Genomic DNA, 15,312 nt, shown 5'->3' on the forward strand with positions numbered 1-15,312 from the left:
ATAGGGATCCCTTTGCCCCCCAACTTTCCCAGTGAGAACCCTCATACGGTGCCTCCCATGTGCCAGGCACTGCTCTAGGCACTTTACACATAACAACTCACAACTCCAAGACACAGGCATGATTGTTATCCCACTTTATAGATGAGAAAACTGAGGCAGGTAAGGGCACTGTAATCACCAGAAACCAGGAAGTACTTGGATGCTTCCATCGAGGATTCTGAATTCATCTTCTGAGTTCATTTCCACTTATCACATCCTGTGCAAGAACAGCCTCAATTAAGGCCTTCAATAAAATAAAATAAATTATCAGTAAAATATTAGTATCTGGTATACAAGATAATGGTAGCAAATACTGGGCACCTGGTATGTGGTCTAATCCCTCCAAGGTAGATATTATTATCTCTATCTTATAAATGAAGAAATGGAGTCTCTGAGAGTTTATGTAATTGTCAAAGATCACCTAGCTGTGCTGTGGTCAAGTGGAGATTCAAACTCAAGTTTCCTGCTGATGTCATCCTGCCAGGTTGTCCTTCCTTTCCTGGCCCTGGCGAGGACACCAGAGGCCCCAGGCATGAGAAGCAGGTGCTTGATGCCCCATCCTTGTAAAAAAGAGCTCAAGAGGACAGTTCCACTAGACTGGCCTCTAGTGGTTCTGGTCACAGGGTAAGAGCTGTGAGAATTTAGCTGTGGAAGTGCCTAAAACAAGGCAGAAAGTGTTTTAGAAATGTTGACGGTTACGGACAGTCAGAAATGCATGTTACAATTATTTTCCCTTAGTTCCTATTGTAAGCAAATGAAACAGATTGCTGTTGTTTGTTTTTCTGTCTCCCCACATCAGGCTATGTGTGAGCTACTTGGGGGCCACAGACTGTGCCTTTCACATGTGTATCTCCACCCATAAGCATAGGTTCCAGCATGCGGTGGGAGCTCAGAGAAGGAGGGAGGGAGGGAGGGAGGGATGGGTAGAAAGGTGGATGAATGCTTGATTGTGTTGTGGTAGGTTGGGTGGATAATTGGCTGGCTAGATGATTAAATGACTGTGTTAAAAAGCAGAATAAATGGAGGGTGGAGTAGTGTTAGGAAGGGAGGAAGGAAGGGAGGATAGAAGATATGACGGATGAACGATTAGCTGAGTTACTCTCCTTGGAATAAAGCTAACACACATTGCGTGCTTTTCCACACTCCCAGAGTCTGTTGGCATGAGAGTAAAAACAGTGATCAACAAGGCAGTTGTTCTTTATCCCTGACTTCTAGAAATAAATGGACAATGGCAGGAAAGTGGATCCACCAGAGGCAGGGCAGGCCCTTGGTGCAAGGGAGGACTCCGCAGAGCCTTCGGGGAGCCAGGGAACTGGCCCTCTGTGCTTGGCAGAGAGGAGTCCCATGTCCAGCAGACCTCACCAGAGTCACTTCTGCTCTCTCCTGTACCCCTAGGACTTGCCGCTGGGATAATAATTTTCTTTCAAGTCCCCAGAGATTATTATTATTTTTTTTTGAGATGGAGTCTCGCTCTGTCACCCAGGTTGGAGTGCAGTGGTGTGATCTCGGCTCACTGTAAACTCCACCTCCCGGGTTTACACCATTCTCCCACCTCAGCCTCCTGAATAGCTGGGAATACAGGTGACCACCACCATGCCCGGCTAATTTTGTTTTTGTATTTTTAGTAGAGACGAGGTTTCACCATGTTAGCCAGGATGGTCTTGATCTCCTGACCTTGTGATCCACCCACCTTGGCCTCCCAGAGTACTGGGATTATAGGCGTGAACCACCATGCCCGGCCCAGAGAGTCCTTTTATCCTGTTGTAAGAGCACTGGCTGCTTTTGCTGCTGGATATCCTGTCTACCAAGGCAGTCCCTGTTTGCCCTCCAGGCTATAAGACAGGGATCTGGGGATACAGTCTCACAGTGCCCACCCACCACCAGCACCTTCACTGTCATTATTATTGCTTTCTCTCATTTAATACTTAAAACAAGCCTAGAGAATAGTGATTATTAGCTCTATATAATGTTTAAGACCATGAAAGAGAAGTTTAGTAACTAGTAACTTGCCCAAGGTCACCCAGGTGGGATTCTGGTCTAGGCCTACCCAACTTCTTCAGTAGCCCACATTGCCTCCCAGCAGGTCCTCCTCTCCTGGGCTATCTGCCAGTGCCCATCTACAGGATCTAAACCCCCAATGCCTGCCTGCGCTGGAGTGGGCTGGAGCTGGGGCTGGAGCTATTCCTTACAGTTTCCTAGCCCGAGCCTAGCCATGTGACTCTGGGGAAAGGAAGCTAATATTCCCATCTATGACACTGGCCTATATTTATCTCTGTGCCCAAGCGGTTAGGAAAACTATTGTGCATTCCTGAGAATTTACGAGTGAAATAAACATTTAAATGTTTCTATAAGATTTATTTAAGGAGAACAAAATGTGGCCTGCTGGCTTATTAGAGGGTGAGCTTCTGGGAGATGACCTACACCTCAGTGCTTGGCTGATTCCAGGGAAGGGAAATGGATCCCCGGGGAGACTGGGCCCATGGATGAGTGAGAAGGGCAGTGAACCAACGGCATCCTCTGCCCCTGCTGTCCCTTTCTCCAGCTGTGTGTTCAGCCTCGTGCTGGTTTGAAGGCTTCCTGGAGGAAGAGGTACCTTCTGCGAAGGAGAGTGCAGCTTGGAAGAATAAGAGTGTCAGAGGCCAGCAGGGCACCAGGAACCAGGGGAGGTGAGACCAAAGACTGGGGATGCAGCTGTAAGAGCAGCATGGTGTCATGGGAAGGACACAGTCTGTGTTCAGTCACTTCCACTATTTACAAGTGGCACAGCCCTGGACAAGTCAATTTTTGCATTGATAAAGTGGAGATCAAAATAGAAAAGCAGAAGAGAAAAAAGAAAGATATCAATCTTCTACTCCATGCTCGTGGCCTTCACTTTCATCTTCTCATTTCCTCTTCACAATTCTGTGAGTTCCAGAGTTATTATGACCCCCAACTTGTAGATCGTGTCCTGAGGTTTACTCACTGAGTTTCTGGGAGGATTTGGTGAGAAAACACAAGGAAGGTCTGGGACAGGGCCCACCATAGAGTGGACCTGAGTAACTGCCACTTCCCTCTAGCCACATTTGTTTCTGTGCTTCCATGTCTGTAACCCAGGAAGGGCATTGATTGGTTTGAGAAGTAGAGGGTGAGAGAGGGAGTGGAGCCGGGTGAAGGTGGCCTTAGAGGTGGGTCCTTCATCACTTGGGCTTATGTGGTCAGAAGCCACAGGAGAGATGCTGGGCCCTCCCAATTTAACTCCAAATGGTTGATGAGACCCAGAACTAAGAGTAACAATCTTCTCAAAACCAAATGCCAAAGTCATTCATTCAATCCCAAAGGGAATAATAAGGGAACATAACATCTAATGCTTAGTGAGCATTTGCTCAGTGCTAGGTGCCCTTCCACAGGCTTGCCATCTAGGGTTACCAGATATGGCAAATGAAAATATGATTATGTGCTGTACATGGTGGCTCACACCTGCAGTCCCAGCTACTCAGGTGGGACTGAGAGGATCATCTGAGCCCAGAAATTTGAGACCAGCCTGGGCACGTAGCAAGATTCAGGGTGGGGGGAGAGAGAGAGAGAGAGAGGAGAGAGAGAGAGAGAGAGAGAGAGAGAGAGAAGAGAGATAATACAGTTATGTCCATGGAATATTTGAGACACACTTATACTAAAAAGTTATTTGTTGTATATTTGAAATTCAAATATAACAGGGACATCCTGTGCTTTATCCAGAAATCCTATTTCTATATCAACCTGTTTGATTCTTATAACAACCCTGTGAGATAGTTCCATTACAGATTAGGTAACTGAGGCACAGAGAGGCAAGGTAACTTGCCCAAGGTTATACAGCTAAAAAGTATGCCATAAGGTAGTGTGACTTCTGAGCCTGAGGCCCAGAAGCCCCTAAGCCAGTAAGTTGCCTGGCCAATGATATTTGGTCTCACGGTTCTCCCAAGCTTTCTTGAATGCCTGCCTTGTGTTTGGCAGCTCAGAACGGGAGCAGGGATGCGTGTGTGCACTGCATTAAAATCTGGCAGAATTCACCCCAGAGGGCCCCTAGAATCTTCCCACACACTCTCTCCTGGATTACTGTCTCCCCAGTCCCTGATAGAGTGAAAAACAGCCTCCACAAGACCTGAATGTTCCCACAAAAACAGTTTTGCAGAAAAGGAGAAGTCGCCCAGAGCTTGCTCAATGATTCTGTGAGCTGATGAGGGAAATAACACTATGATTTTTATGACTTGGGTATTTTGCACACATTAAAAGGCAAGCGTGAAGAGGCTTCCAGGATGTTCCATCAAGGGATTAGAGGATTTCCCCCTGATTGCTTTATGCTTCCTGCCTTGTAAGCCACTTGGAATTGTGAGTGTCTGCAGTTACATGCTTGGCACTTGCCACCCATGGCTTGTTTCTGCCTTTTTGTGTGGGCACCTCTGCCCTGGTCCTCCTCCCCAGTGAGGTGCCTACAGTCAGGAGAGCTTTGCTTCAAGTAGCCATTAGCCAGCAAGCAGAGAAAGTTCCTATCAGAAGGCAGCTCACTCCAGTGCCTTGTACCCATTTACCTGGTAGGTATCAACACCAAGGACACTATTAGTAATAACAGTGGAGGTTACTTCCCCTTCTCTCCCCATTCCATCATGCTAATGAATAAGAAGCATTGCAGAGGCCTGCCCAGTTCACCTTTGTCTTCCCAGACCCTAGCATAGACCGTGACCACAACAGGCATTCAATGAATGTTTGCTGGATGAATGGACAGAATAAGGTCCAATAATGTGGGAGTGTTCACAGAGTACATCCCTTTCTTGGACGCCAGACAGAATCTGATCACTGCCAGCCCAGTGCCCCTCTCTTCTCCAAGAAGGTCTTTGCTCTGCAAGACTCTTCAGTAAATGTTTGTGAGTCAATCATATGAACAAATGACGATAATCTGCACAAAAAATAATTAGACGGAGCTGCGGGAGTAAAGGCTGGAGCGGGAGAAATTGAGAGAGAAGGTAGACAGAGGATCTGAGCAGCGAGGCAAGCAGGGGAAGAGTCATCAGAGAGCGGGGCATGAGAAAAGTGAAGGAAAGAGAAAAAAGCAGAGGAGAGGTGAGGATGGGAGTGAAGATTTATTCCCCTTCCATGTCCTTTGAAAGGTGAGAGTACAGAATGAAGTTCCTTCTATGTTGGTTTTGTTTCTGTTGAACAGTTCTGTAAGGCGAGCCTTCTCAAAGACTGGGCCACATGGATCACGGCTTCATTAGGTTTCAGGGCAAATAGTTTAACCACAACCCCCAACCATAGACAGTTAGGAGCATGAGCTTCTCTTTGTCTGCGGGATATTTATGTTTGTCAAATCATCCATCATTCCCGCATTTATATAGTCTCATGTTTTCATGTCTTATATTTTATTGTTGGTTACTTTAAATTGCTTTGAGAAGTAGATAGCGTCAATAAGATTACAAATAAATAAACAAAGGCCAGGGGTGGTGGCTCACGCCTGTAATCCCAGCACTTTGGGAGGCCAAGGTGGGCAGATTACTGTAGGCCAGGAGCTGGAGACCAGCCTGACCAATATGGTGAGACCCCATCTCTACTAAACATATAAAAATTAGCTGGGCATGGTGGTACACGCCTGTAGTTCCAGCTACTCGGGAGGCTGAGGCATGAGAACTGCTTGACCGGGAGGCAGAGGTTGCAGTGAGCCGAGATCATGCCACTGCACTCCAGCCTGGGAGACAGAGTGAGACTCCATCTCAAAATAAATAAATAAATAAAATAAAATATGTATTTTACTTATTTAGCAGCCTGAATATATGAAACTCTTGGAAATGGATACATACTATAACTCTCCTAATACCACCACAATTATTTTTTCAGACTACAACATGGAGTTAGCTCACGCTTGGCCCTCCTGCCACGTTAAATAGCTCATCCTCATCAATGCATGCCAGGAGTTTGTAAAGCCCCACCACGAGGGGTGGCAGAAGCCATATGATAGAATGCATGTAAAAATGATATTTTTGCCAAACTGCATTTCTTCTTGTTCATCAGAGGACTCATACAAGAAAGAAATTCTCTAAATATGACAGACAACTTTCAGAGCTTTCTGAAAAAGGCGACTTTCAGAGCTCAAATTTTCACGCTCAGAATAAAATCCAGGGAAAGAAGCCCGTGCATGCTATAAGCACAGTCAGAGTTTCCATTGGCGTTCCCATGGTGATAGGCATGAGGCTGCCCAGCCCAGATGATGTGGGCAGGAAAGATTTTAAGCACAAACCTCCTGTGCTCTAGAAAACCAGGCCAGGATGAAAACTACATGACACGGGGCAGTAACTCAGATGCCTTTGAGCACAAATCACTGAAGGAAGCCAATTTAGGATAGCTCAAACCGGGTTACTCTGCAGAAATGTGGGCCCAAGATTGTTTCATCTTTTCAGTTTAAGGAAAAGCAGGCTATCCAGACCTTTATGTGAATTCTTACAATTATGGAGCATTGGTAACTAATTTAAAAACTTGTAAACACTGCTAGCAAACAGGCACATGGGTCTCTAATTTGCACCTCTGAGCTCAGAATATGTGTCAGAGGATGCTCATTGCTTAATTGACATCCAAGAGATCACACCTGCCAGAAACACTGACAAATCCCTGATTCCCAGTAATGCCTTTTGCTAATGCTACTCCCTTTTAATGACGTGAAGTGATTCCTCTGGAAAGACTTCAGCTCTTCCTACTCACCAGAAAACCCGCACAGTAGAAAACTCCCTATTCCTTCTTCTTCCTTGGCTCTCCCATTAAGCTTGGCACCTGCCCCTGGCCCTGGCTGCTGCCCCCTCTATCTGGCCACCTGCCATTTGACACGCTGCTTCCCCTTCTTAGCCTCCCCAGCCCTTGTGAATACTGTTCCACTGCATGTCCTCAGGGCCCCAGATCATTGTTCCACCTCCCTTCTGGTCCCCTGGAAACCCCCAGCTTCTCTGCTGCTTGCTGGCCTCCCACCAAGGGAGCCCACTGGACAAAAGATGGGAAAAACTGGCTCACCTTGAATAGAACCATCATTAATTTTAATAATGATCATGACTCAAGGGTACTTATAGACCATATGACACTTATCAAAGTGTATACACATTCGTCGTTTCTTTTTACTTGCATAATCTTCCTGTGAGACAGAGCAGGCCTTTGGCCATTTTACCCTTATAGGAACGGAGGGATAAAGCCACAGGAGGACAAGCTTGTCACCAGCCCCTCAAGGCATACTATCCAGAGAGTGAGTTGTTGCTTTTTAGAAAACTCCCTGGATGTCTCTTCTAGGGGAGTCCTTGGCAGAAGGATGGGTATCTGTCCTCGGAGGGACTGGAGCTCTGGGGTCATGAGGACAGGTCAGCCAGTCTTGGTTTCAGCCACAAGCACCATGCTGACTTCTCGTCACTCCCTCTTGGCCAACTCTAGGTTTCCAAATGGAGAGCGACACAGCTCCAATGTACCGGGGAACTCCTCAGAATTCCTATAGGGGATGATGGATATTCTAATAACTGGGCCTCTTCTGTCATCTCAACCAGTATGAATAGAGGGATGCATGGATGATCTGCTGTTAACATTTCTGTGTTTCCCTTTGGGTAGTTAAGCTATTCTCAAGCCTAACCTTCAGGACTTCCCATCTCCAAAACCATAAAGACCAAACTAATTAGAGTAGCTTCAAGGTCCTTCAGAAGCTGGCTCAATCTCTTATTGTAGTTTCATATTTCTCCCAGCCCTGACCTCTCCTATCTCACATGTCATAGTCCATGCACCTGCAACAGCTACACTGACAAATCCCTGATTCCCAGTAATGCCTTTTGCTAATGCTATTCCCTTTGGCCGAATCCTGGCCTCTAACATCTTTGCTGTCCAAGCTCCTATTCATCCTTCAAGACCCAGCTCAAAAGTCCACTCCTTTATAGAGTCTTCTTCAACTCCTCTCACTAAAGAGTTTTCTTTTCCTTCCTCTAAACTTTCACAGAATGTGGTCCGTCCCTTGTTACCTTATATTTATTATGAGTTATTTCCTTGTATCCCTTGCTTGACTGCGAACCCTTGAGGGTCTTCTCTTCATATCTCAATTTGCTTTTGGCACATGGTGGATAACCATAAAGTGTTTGTTGAATGAAAGATAAAGAAATCTGAAGTAATATAAACATTTATTTAAAATATTAATCATATGCTAGAAGCCTAGCACATTAAAAATATCAATCATGGCCTGGCATCGTAGCTCACACCTTTAATCCCAGTGCCTTCAGAGGCAGACATGGGAAGATCGCTTGATTCTGGAAGTTCAATACCAGCCTGGCCAACATGGTAAGACCCTGTCTTTACAGAAAAAAAATTTTCAAGTCAGCCAGGCATGGTGGTGCACACCTGTAGTCCCAGCTACTCAGGAGGCTGAGCCAGGATGATCCCTTGAGCCCAGGAGGCAGAGGTTACAACGAGCTATGATTGTGGCACTGCACTGAAGCCTGGGCAACAGAGTGAGACTCCATCTCCATACTAAATAAATTAAATAAATAAAAATATCAATCACGCAGTAGGTACCTTATCAATGTTATTTTTAATCTTCACACTAACCTTGTGAGTTAGACTTCATAATCATGGAGCATAGAGAGGTTAAATAACTTGTCCATGACACACAGCTAGTAGTTGAAATTTGAGCCCAGGTTTGTCTGACTCTTCCAATAGGCAATGCTGCTTCCTACTGCTTCTACACAGCCCATGTCCCTGCCCAAGCTTCCCTTCCGTGTCCCAGGAGATTCTGTGTGCCTCCTTTTCCTTCAGCCACTGTAGCTCCCTGCACTGAAGAGCTCCTGGATAAGAACACAGAGCCCCATGAACATCTCCTCAAAGATCTGGCTCTGAGTTTCCACATAAAAGCATCCTTTCCACAAGAGAAGCAGCATGGTGCTCCCCAGGCTGGACTCTCACCCAGACTTCTCCAGCTCATGTGGCCTTATGCTTGGGGCCAAACAAGGGAAGAGATGAAAATGAAAATGGGAAAAGCTGGGTTCACTAAAATTGTGGGACTTAAGAAGTCCAGATAGCAGTATGAGACCTATTTCACAACAAGGCATAATGTCAAGAGGAGAGTGGGCCTCCTCCCTACCTTGCAGGGGACCAACACCTGCACATCGAGGGCTCAAGAACACAGCCTGGCTCTGCCAGAGGCTCCAGCCCATCAGCAGCCGCCTCTGCCAGCAGGGCTAGTGGAGGTGAAAACATTTCATGTGCAGGGCCTCTAGAAGGATTTGGCCCCCCCAGGGGAAGTGGCAATAGGGACAGTGGGTACCCACTGCTTTGAAGCTGCAGGAGGCAGCAGCAATAGTGGAGGTGGCAGCGACACGCTCTGGGGCGCTCGGAGGCAGGTCTTTGGCGAAGGCAGTCGGGTGCTCACAGAGGGAGCAGTGGCAGCACACGCCGGTCAAGGGAGTGGGAAGGAGGAAAAGGAAAATGACAGGCACCCTCTTAAGTTGATGGAGGGACCCAAGAGAGAATTCCAGGAGAGTCTCTTCTAACAAATTACGATTACTGAAATGTCAAAGTTACCCAAAGGTAGGACTGTCATGGAACATCAGGGGTGTGTGGGCGCCACTACGTTTTCTCCAGGCCATCATTCTTCCCTAGCCAGGCTGGCCTCAATCTGAGGACTCTGTATCATTCTTTTCCTGCATTGCTAGTGAGAACTAACGAGGGATAGCTTGTAGTGTCCCTAATCTTAGTGCGTGAATAGTGAACTGTGTTAAGTTCAGGTGAGAGCCTGCTGGGGGAATAAAGGAGAAACTGCCTATCTTTTTTGTTTTCTGAGTAAACCAAATAACCTGTATGTGTGCACTATTCACAATAGACAAGGTATGGAAACAATCTAAATGTCTGTCAATGGATGAATTAAAAAATGTGAAAAATGTATACACAATAGAATATTGTATCTGTATACACACACATACACACACACAAGGATATTATTCAACTTTTAAAACAGAAGGAAATCCCACCATTTGCAACCATGTGGGTGAACCTGGAGGACATTATGCTAAGTGAAATAAGCCAGGCACAGCAAGACAATATTGCATGATCTCACTTATATGTAGAATCTAAAAAGGTCAAACTTGCAGAAACAGAGAGTAGAATGGTGGCTGCCAGTGACTGGGGGTGGGAGAAATGGGGAGATGTTGGTCAAAGGATTCAACTTAATATTTCAGTTATGAGATGAATATGTTCTGGGGATCTACTGTACAGCATAATGTAATGTGTACTTGGAATTTGCTAAGTATTGTCCACTACAAAAAGGTAACTATGTGAGTTGGTGGATATATTAGTTAGTCTGACTGTGGTAATCATTTCACGTCAAAACGTCACACTGTATGCCTGGAATATATGACATTGTATAAAAACATTGTATCGAGGTAATGAAAACATCACATCGTATGCCTTGAATATATACAATTTTTATTTGTCAACTATACCTCAATAAAGCTGGGGGAATAAAGAGTAAACTGCATTTGTCTCCTAATCAAGATGGCTCTGATCATCATGATGTGAGAATAAATGCTCTGGCTCCTGCCCCTGGAAGCTCCCACCAGCCCAAGCCTAACTCTCTGTTTTTGTTCTACACCAGCAGGGTCCTCCTACCACAGGAATATCTTACAGTCCACCCCCCACGATTGTCCTGACTGGGGATGCCACTTCACCAGAAGGAGAAACCGACAAAAACCTGGCCAACAGGTACAGGTGCCTGATCCTTGCATTGTGACGAACAATATGTCCTAGAACATGAGGATCTGACAGCTATATTTTTAAATAAATCTTTTCTTTTTTCTTGTATCATTTTATTGACTAAACTATAATCAAGCAGTTTTTCAAAATACGAGAGAGAAATTGGAATTTTTCCATTTCTTGGCCTCCCATGGAAAGGGCTAGTCTTTAAGAAAAGCATAAATCACTGCAGGGGAGTTCAAGGTCAGGAGTTCGAGACCAACCTGGCTGACATGGTGAAACCCCATCTCTACTAAAAATACAAAAATTAGCTGGGTGTGGTGGTGCATGCCTGTAGTCTCAGATACTCAGGAGGCTGAGACAGGAGAATCACTTGAACCTGGAAGGCAGAGGCTGCAGTGAGCCGAGATTGCGCCACTGTACTCCAGCCTGGGCGACAGAGTAAAATTTAGTCTCAAAAAAAAAAAAAAAAGAAAAAAGAAAGAAAGAAATAATATACAGGCATCTATTCACCTATTTTCAAGTCGTGGATTGATTTTCTGAACAAGATGACTGTTCTGTCTTTCAGAGTTCACAGTCCCCACAAGAGGCCTTCTCACCGACACTTGAAGGTGTCCACTGCCTCCCTGACATCTGTGGGTAAGGACCAGGGCAATCTAAGTCATGTTTGAGTAGAAAGACTGAGGTCTGGCAGCATAGCTGGGCTTGACCCCTTACTCTCTCCTTCTCTTCAAGGTGGTCCCTCCCTATACACCCAACAGGACAGGGTAGATCAGCCCATCTGGGTCTAGGAGAAACATATTTAATTCAGTTTTTGTTGCTCAAAAGACAAGACCAGGGCACGAAGAGGAAGATGCAGAAGTCAAAAAAAGAAAGAAAGAACAGCTGAGTAAAGATTTTTTTGAGGTTTAGGGGGCAGAGTCCTCCAGCCTCTGTTAGAGAGGCCCACATCCAGGTTGGAGTGGGTGCCTGAGTGTAAGGCTGGCTACCCTGGTCATCTGCTCATCCCCAGATGGTGGCTCACGATCTGCCCTGGGCTGTTGGAACATAGATATCATACAGAGTTGGTCCCTGCCTTAATGCTGCTCAAGAGACTGAGAAATGAGCAGATAATTGGGACCCTGTATGATAAGGGACTGCACAGAAGAGCTAGGCCAGCCAAGGCAAGAAGGGGACCGAGCAAGTCTCTCTGGGGAGAGGAAGTTTTGGGAAGGTATTCCAGAGGAGGTGGCATTTGAGTTGTGCCTTAGAGAGCTGGACAGAGAGGTGAGGGAGGAAGGGCATGCCAGGGGGAATATGAAACACACTAAAAGAGCAGGAACCTCCACGGAGCATGTTGCTGGCAACTGAAACTCTGCCATGTGTACCAATTGGGACTTTTTCAAATGATAGAAACCCAACTCAAACTACCTCACACCAAAAAAAATTCACAAAAGCCAGCGCTTGTGATTTCAGGTAGTGCTGGATCCAGGTGCTCAAAGTGGATTATTAGCAATAGTCCCATTCCATCTCTTGAACCTTTTTTCTTGTGTGTTAGCTTTCTTCTTGGCAGACTCTTCAACACATGGTAGCCAACAGCTACCAGCAACTCCAAGCTTACGCCCCATCAGTGGAGAGTTCCTCTTCCCCATATACTCCACACCAGGATTGCCTCTTAATGGCTTCACATGGCCATCCCTGAGCCAATCTCTGTGGCCAAGGGGATTGGGTTCATTGATTGGCCAAGACTGGTCCACGTTCCCACTCTTGGCACAGGGGAGGGGAGTTAGCTAATGGGGAATCAGAGGGGTTTTTACCAAGTGAAAACCAAGGAGCTGCTGCCCAAAGAAGAATAGAACCTGATGGAGGCGAAATGGGAGCTGTTCACTCCAGCAGGGCTGAAGTGGAAGGACTCGGGAATATGTGGGACCAGCAAGATTGGCTGAGACCAGTTTGGGGTTTGGATACCACACTGAGGAGCATGAGAAATCCCCAGGAGATGAGGTAGAGAATGGCTTGGCCAGATGTGGCTCTGATAACCACTCTGATAGGCAGTGGGGGATGGGACAGAGGGGCTTGCCTGAGGGCAGGGACCTCTTAGGTGGCAGACATAGTTGTCCAGGTAAGAGCTAATGAGCACTAGTGAGGCTGAGGCAGGAGAATCACTTGAACCCAGGAAGCGGAGGTTGCAGTGAGCCGAGATTGTGCCACTGCACTCCAGCCTGGGCTGCAGAGTGAGACTCTGTCTCAACAACAACAACAACAAAAAAAAAAAAAAAAAAAAAAAAAGCTAATGAGCAAGAATGGAGATGAGGAACAGGCTCCAGAGATGTTTATAGGTAAATGCAGGGAGGACTTGATCAACTGATTGGATGTTGGGGGAGGGAGGAAGAGGGAGAAGTGGGGAATGACTCCCGTGATCCTGAGCAGCCAAGTGAGAGGTGGTGCCATTCACCCACCTCATCCAGAGGGGCAGTTTTGGAGAAAAATGAGCGTGAACAATGTGAGTGGAGGGAAGGTGGTCACGGGGTTGTGGCTGTGGCTGATGATCTTTGGTCTCCCTCTTTTATTCACAAACCTTAAGCGCATTAGCTTGTGAAAGAAACAGACCGGAAGCAGGAATGCACTGGGGGCGCAGATGGCGCCAGAGGTAGGGCTCCTGGGTGACCTTCCATTCCCGACAGAGTTTAGGAAAATTCTGTGAACTTGAGATGGCTCCAGGACCATTTGTGACGGAGGGCCACAGGCCATAAGCCAGAGGGGCCAGGCCTGCAGAGGAAGCCACTGTCTGTCCCTATGCGACTCTCTTGATGGCACTGGGCTGAGGTTTGGCTGTCTGGTCAGCTGTGGGCAGAGTCCCTGGGATGAGGCATGGTGTGGCATGGCCTCAGCCTGGGGCCACAGATGCAGTGGCTCTCACCCCAGCTCACCCTCCTTCTGCAGACCCCACGGGGCACATCATTGACCTGGTGAACGACCAGCTGCCAGATATCAGCATCTCAGAGGAGGACAAGAAGAAAAACCTGGCGCTGCTGGAAGAAGCCAAGTTAGTGAGTGAGCGATTCCTGACCCGCCGTGGGAGGAAGTCCAGGAGCAGCCCCGGAGACTCCCCATCAGGTAGGGTGGGCTGGGATGTACAGGTGGCTACCCTGAGCCCCTCTAGGGTGGGGAGAGAAGGGCCTGGCACCAGCTGCAGGGGGCACCTCACCTCTGAGGAGGTCACCTTGGACTCGCCTGCTCTTCTCAGCAGAGGTAGGGATTCTGTCCTGGGCTCCCTTCCCCTGATCTCTAACTGTAGGTGCTGGGAAGGATCCTAGGTCCTCTGGGGAAGGGGAGATGGTCTACGGGGAATTTCTGGGTTAGAGGGAACATTTTCTTGGGCCCACAAATCCTCCTGCTTCCTCTATGCTAGAGTCACTTTTCTTCCTGAGCAAAAAGTTGGGCAAGTGTGTAAGTGTACTTAGGAGGACAAGGGGAGCTTTTGAAGTCAGGGCTACCCTGGGAAGTCTAGAAGGAGCAGCCCCTGGAGCTGTACCTGCCAATCAACGCCAGGCCTCAGTTTCTGGACAGTGCCTTGAGGTCAGGCCAGACAGGCTGAGGAGTGTGACTCTATCCTCGAACCCCCAAATGGCCTGAGGACACCCCTCTCTTGGGCAGCAGCAGGGAGGGGTTGGGCTGTAACAGGAGCATCATATGGCAGTCCAGCATCGGCCCCTGAGCCCAGCAAGGCAGACCCAGTTCCCAGGGCCCGGGAATACCTAAAAGGATCTTTGTCAGGTTGAAGTCCTAAACCTTCACGAATGCCAGCCAATTTGTGTCTGTCTTCACAGCTGTTTCGCCGAACCTCAGCCCCAGCGCTTCTCCTACATCCTCTCGCAGCAACTCGCTTCCAGTCCCCACCCTGCCAGGTGAGGCCCAGCTGCCCGGGGAATTCCCGCCCTGCCTCTTGCTCTGGGTGGCAACTCAGCCTGGACTGATCAGCATGCCTGCCAGCCTGCAGGCTTCCCTTCAAGAACTCTGTTTGGCCCCTTCACACCCGCAGCAAGACCCCTCTCCAGGGGGCTTTTGCTGGGCCACCCAGAGGAGGCAGATAGACTTTCTGTTAGTGTCTTGGCCTTGTGTTGAGAGGCAGATGTACCCCAGGGTAAGGAAGACTGGGTGGGAAAGGGGACTAGGACAGCCTCTCTTGCTCAGGGAGGCTCAGAGAAGCCCCCAAGAGCTTATACGGAAAGGCCTCTTTGGGGTCTGACTTCTTCCCTTTCATTAGGCTGTGCCCAGAGCTACACCCTCCAGCCAACAAGGAAAGGGGGAGGGTGCCAGGAAGGGCAGCTGGCCCTATCAGTACAGCGGGGCATGCTCGGGTCGGGGCCAGGCAGCCTGGGCCTAAATCTCAGTGCTGACATTTCCTGGCCATGAGACTTTGATTTCTCTGTGCCTCAGTTTCCTCCTGTGGTCTCTGTGAACATTCGGTGAGGGCCCACCTGAGAACCTGGCACATGGGAAGTAGTCAGCAAAATCTTCCAGGCCTGAGATTGTGAAGGGAGGATAGTCTGGGGAGGGAGATGTGGCTGAAAGCACGGCTGAGGGCCT

General features: G+C 47.8%; 1 protein-coding gene across 14 annotated transcripts in view; it reads left to right on the forward strand.

The window, feature by feature from the left end:
• Positions 1–15,312, forward strand: part of IRAG1 (inositol 1,4,5-triphosphate receptor associated 1) — a 124,285-nt gene that overhangs the window by 49,526 nt on the left and 59,447 nt on the right. For 9 of the 14 annotated variants that reach the window (XM_033206530.1, XM_033206541.1, XM_033206536.1 and 6 more), the window contains 4 exons: positions 10,646–10,752; positions 11,312–11,382; positions 13,666–13,839; positions 14,553–14,630. In XM_033206530.1, coding sequence (XP_033062421.1) covers positions 10,646–10,752; positions 11,312–11,382; positions 13,666–13,839; positions 14,553–14,630 — 430 coding nt within the window. The remainder of the gene's footprint in view (positions 1–10,645; positions 10,753–11,311; positions 11,383–13,665; positions 13,840–14,552; positions 14,631–15,312) is intronic. The other 5 variants (XM_033206531.1, XM_033206532.1, XM_033206540.1 and 2 more) reach the window with 2 other exon arrangements.

The sequence above is a fragment of the Trachypithecus francoisi genome, unplaced genomic scaffold, assembly GCF_009764315.1.
Source record: "Trachypithecus francoisi isolate TF-2019V2 unplaced genomic scaffold, Tfra_2.0 Lachesis_group8, whole genome shotgun sequence".
Taxonomy (NCBI): domain Eukaryota; kingdom Metazoa; phylum Chordata; class Mammalia; order Primates; family Cercopithecidae; genus Trachypithecus; species Trachypithecus francoisi.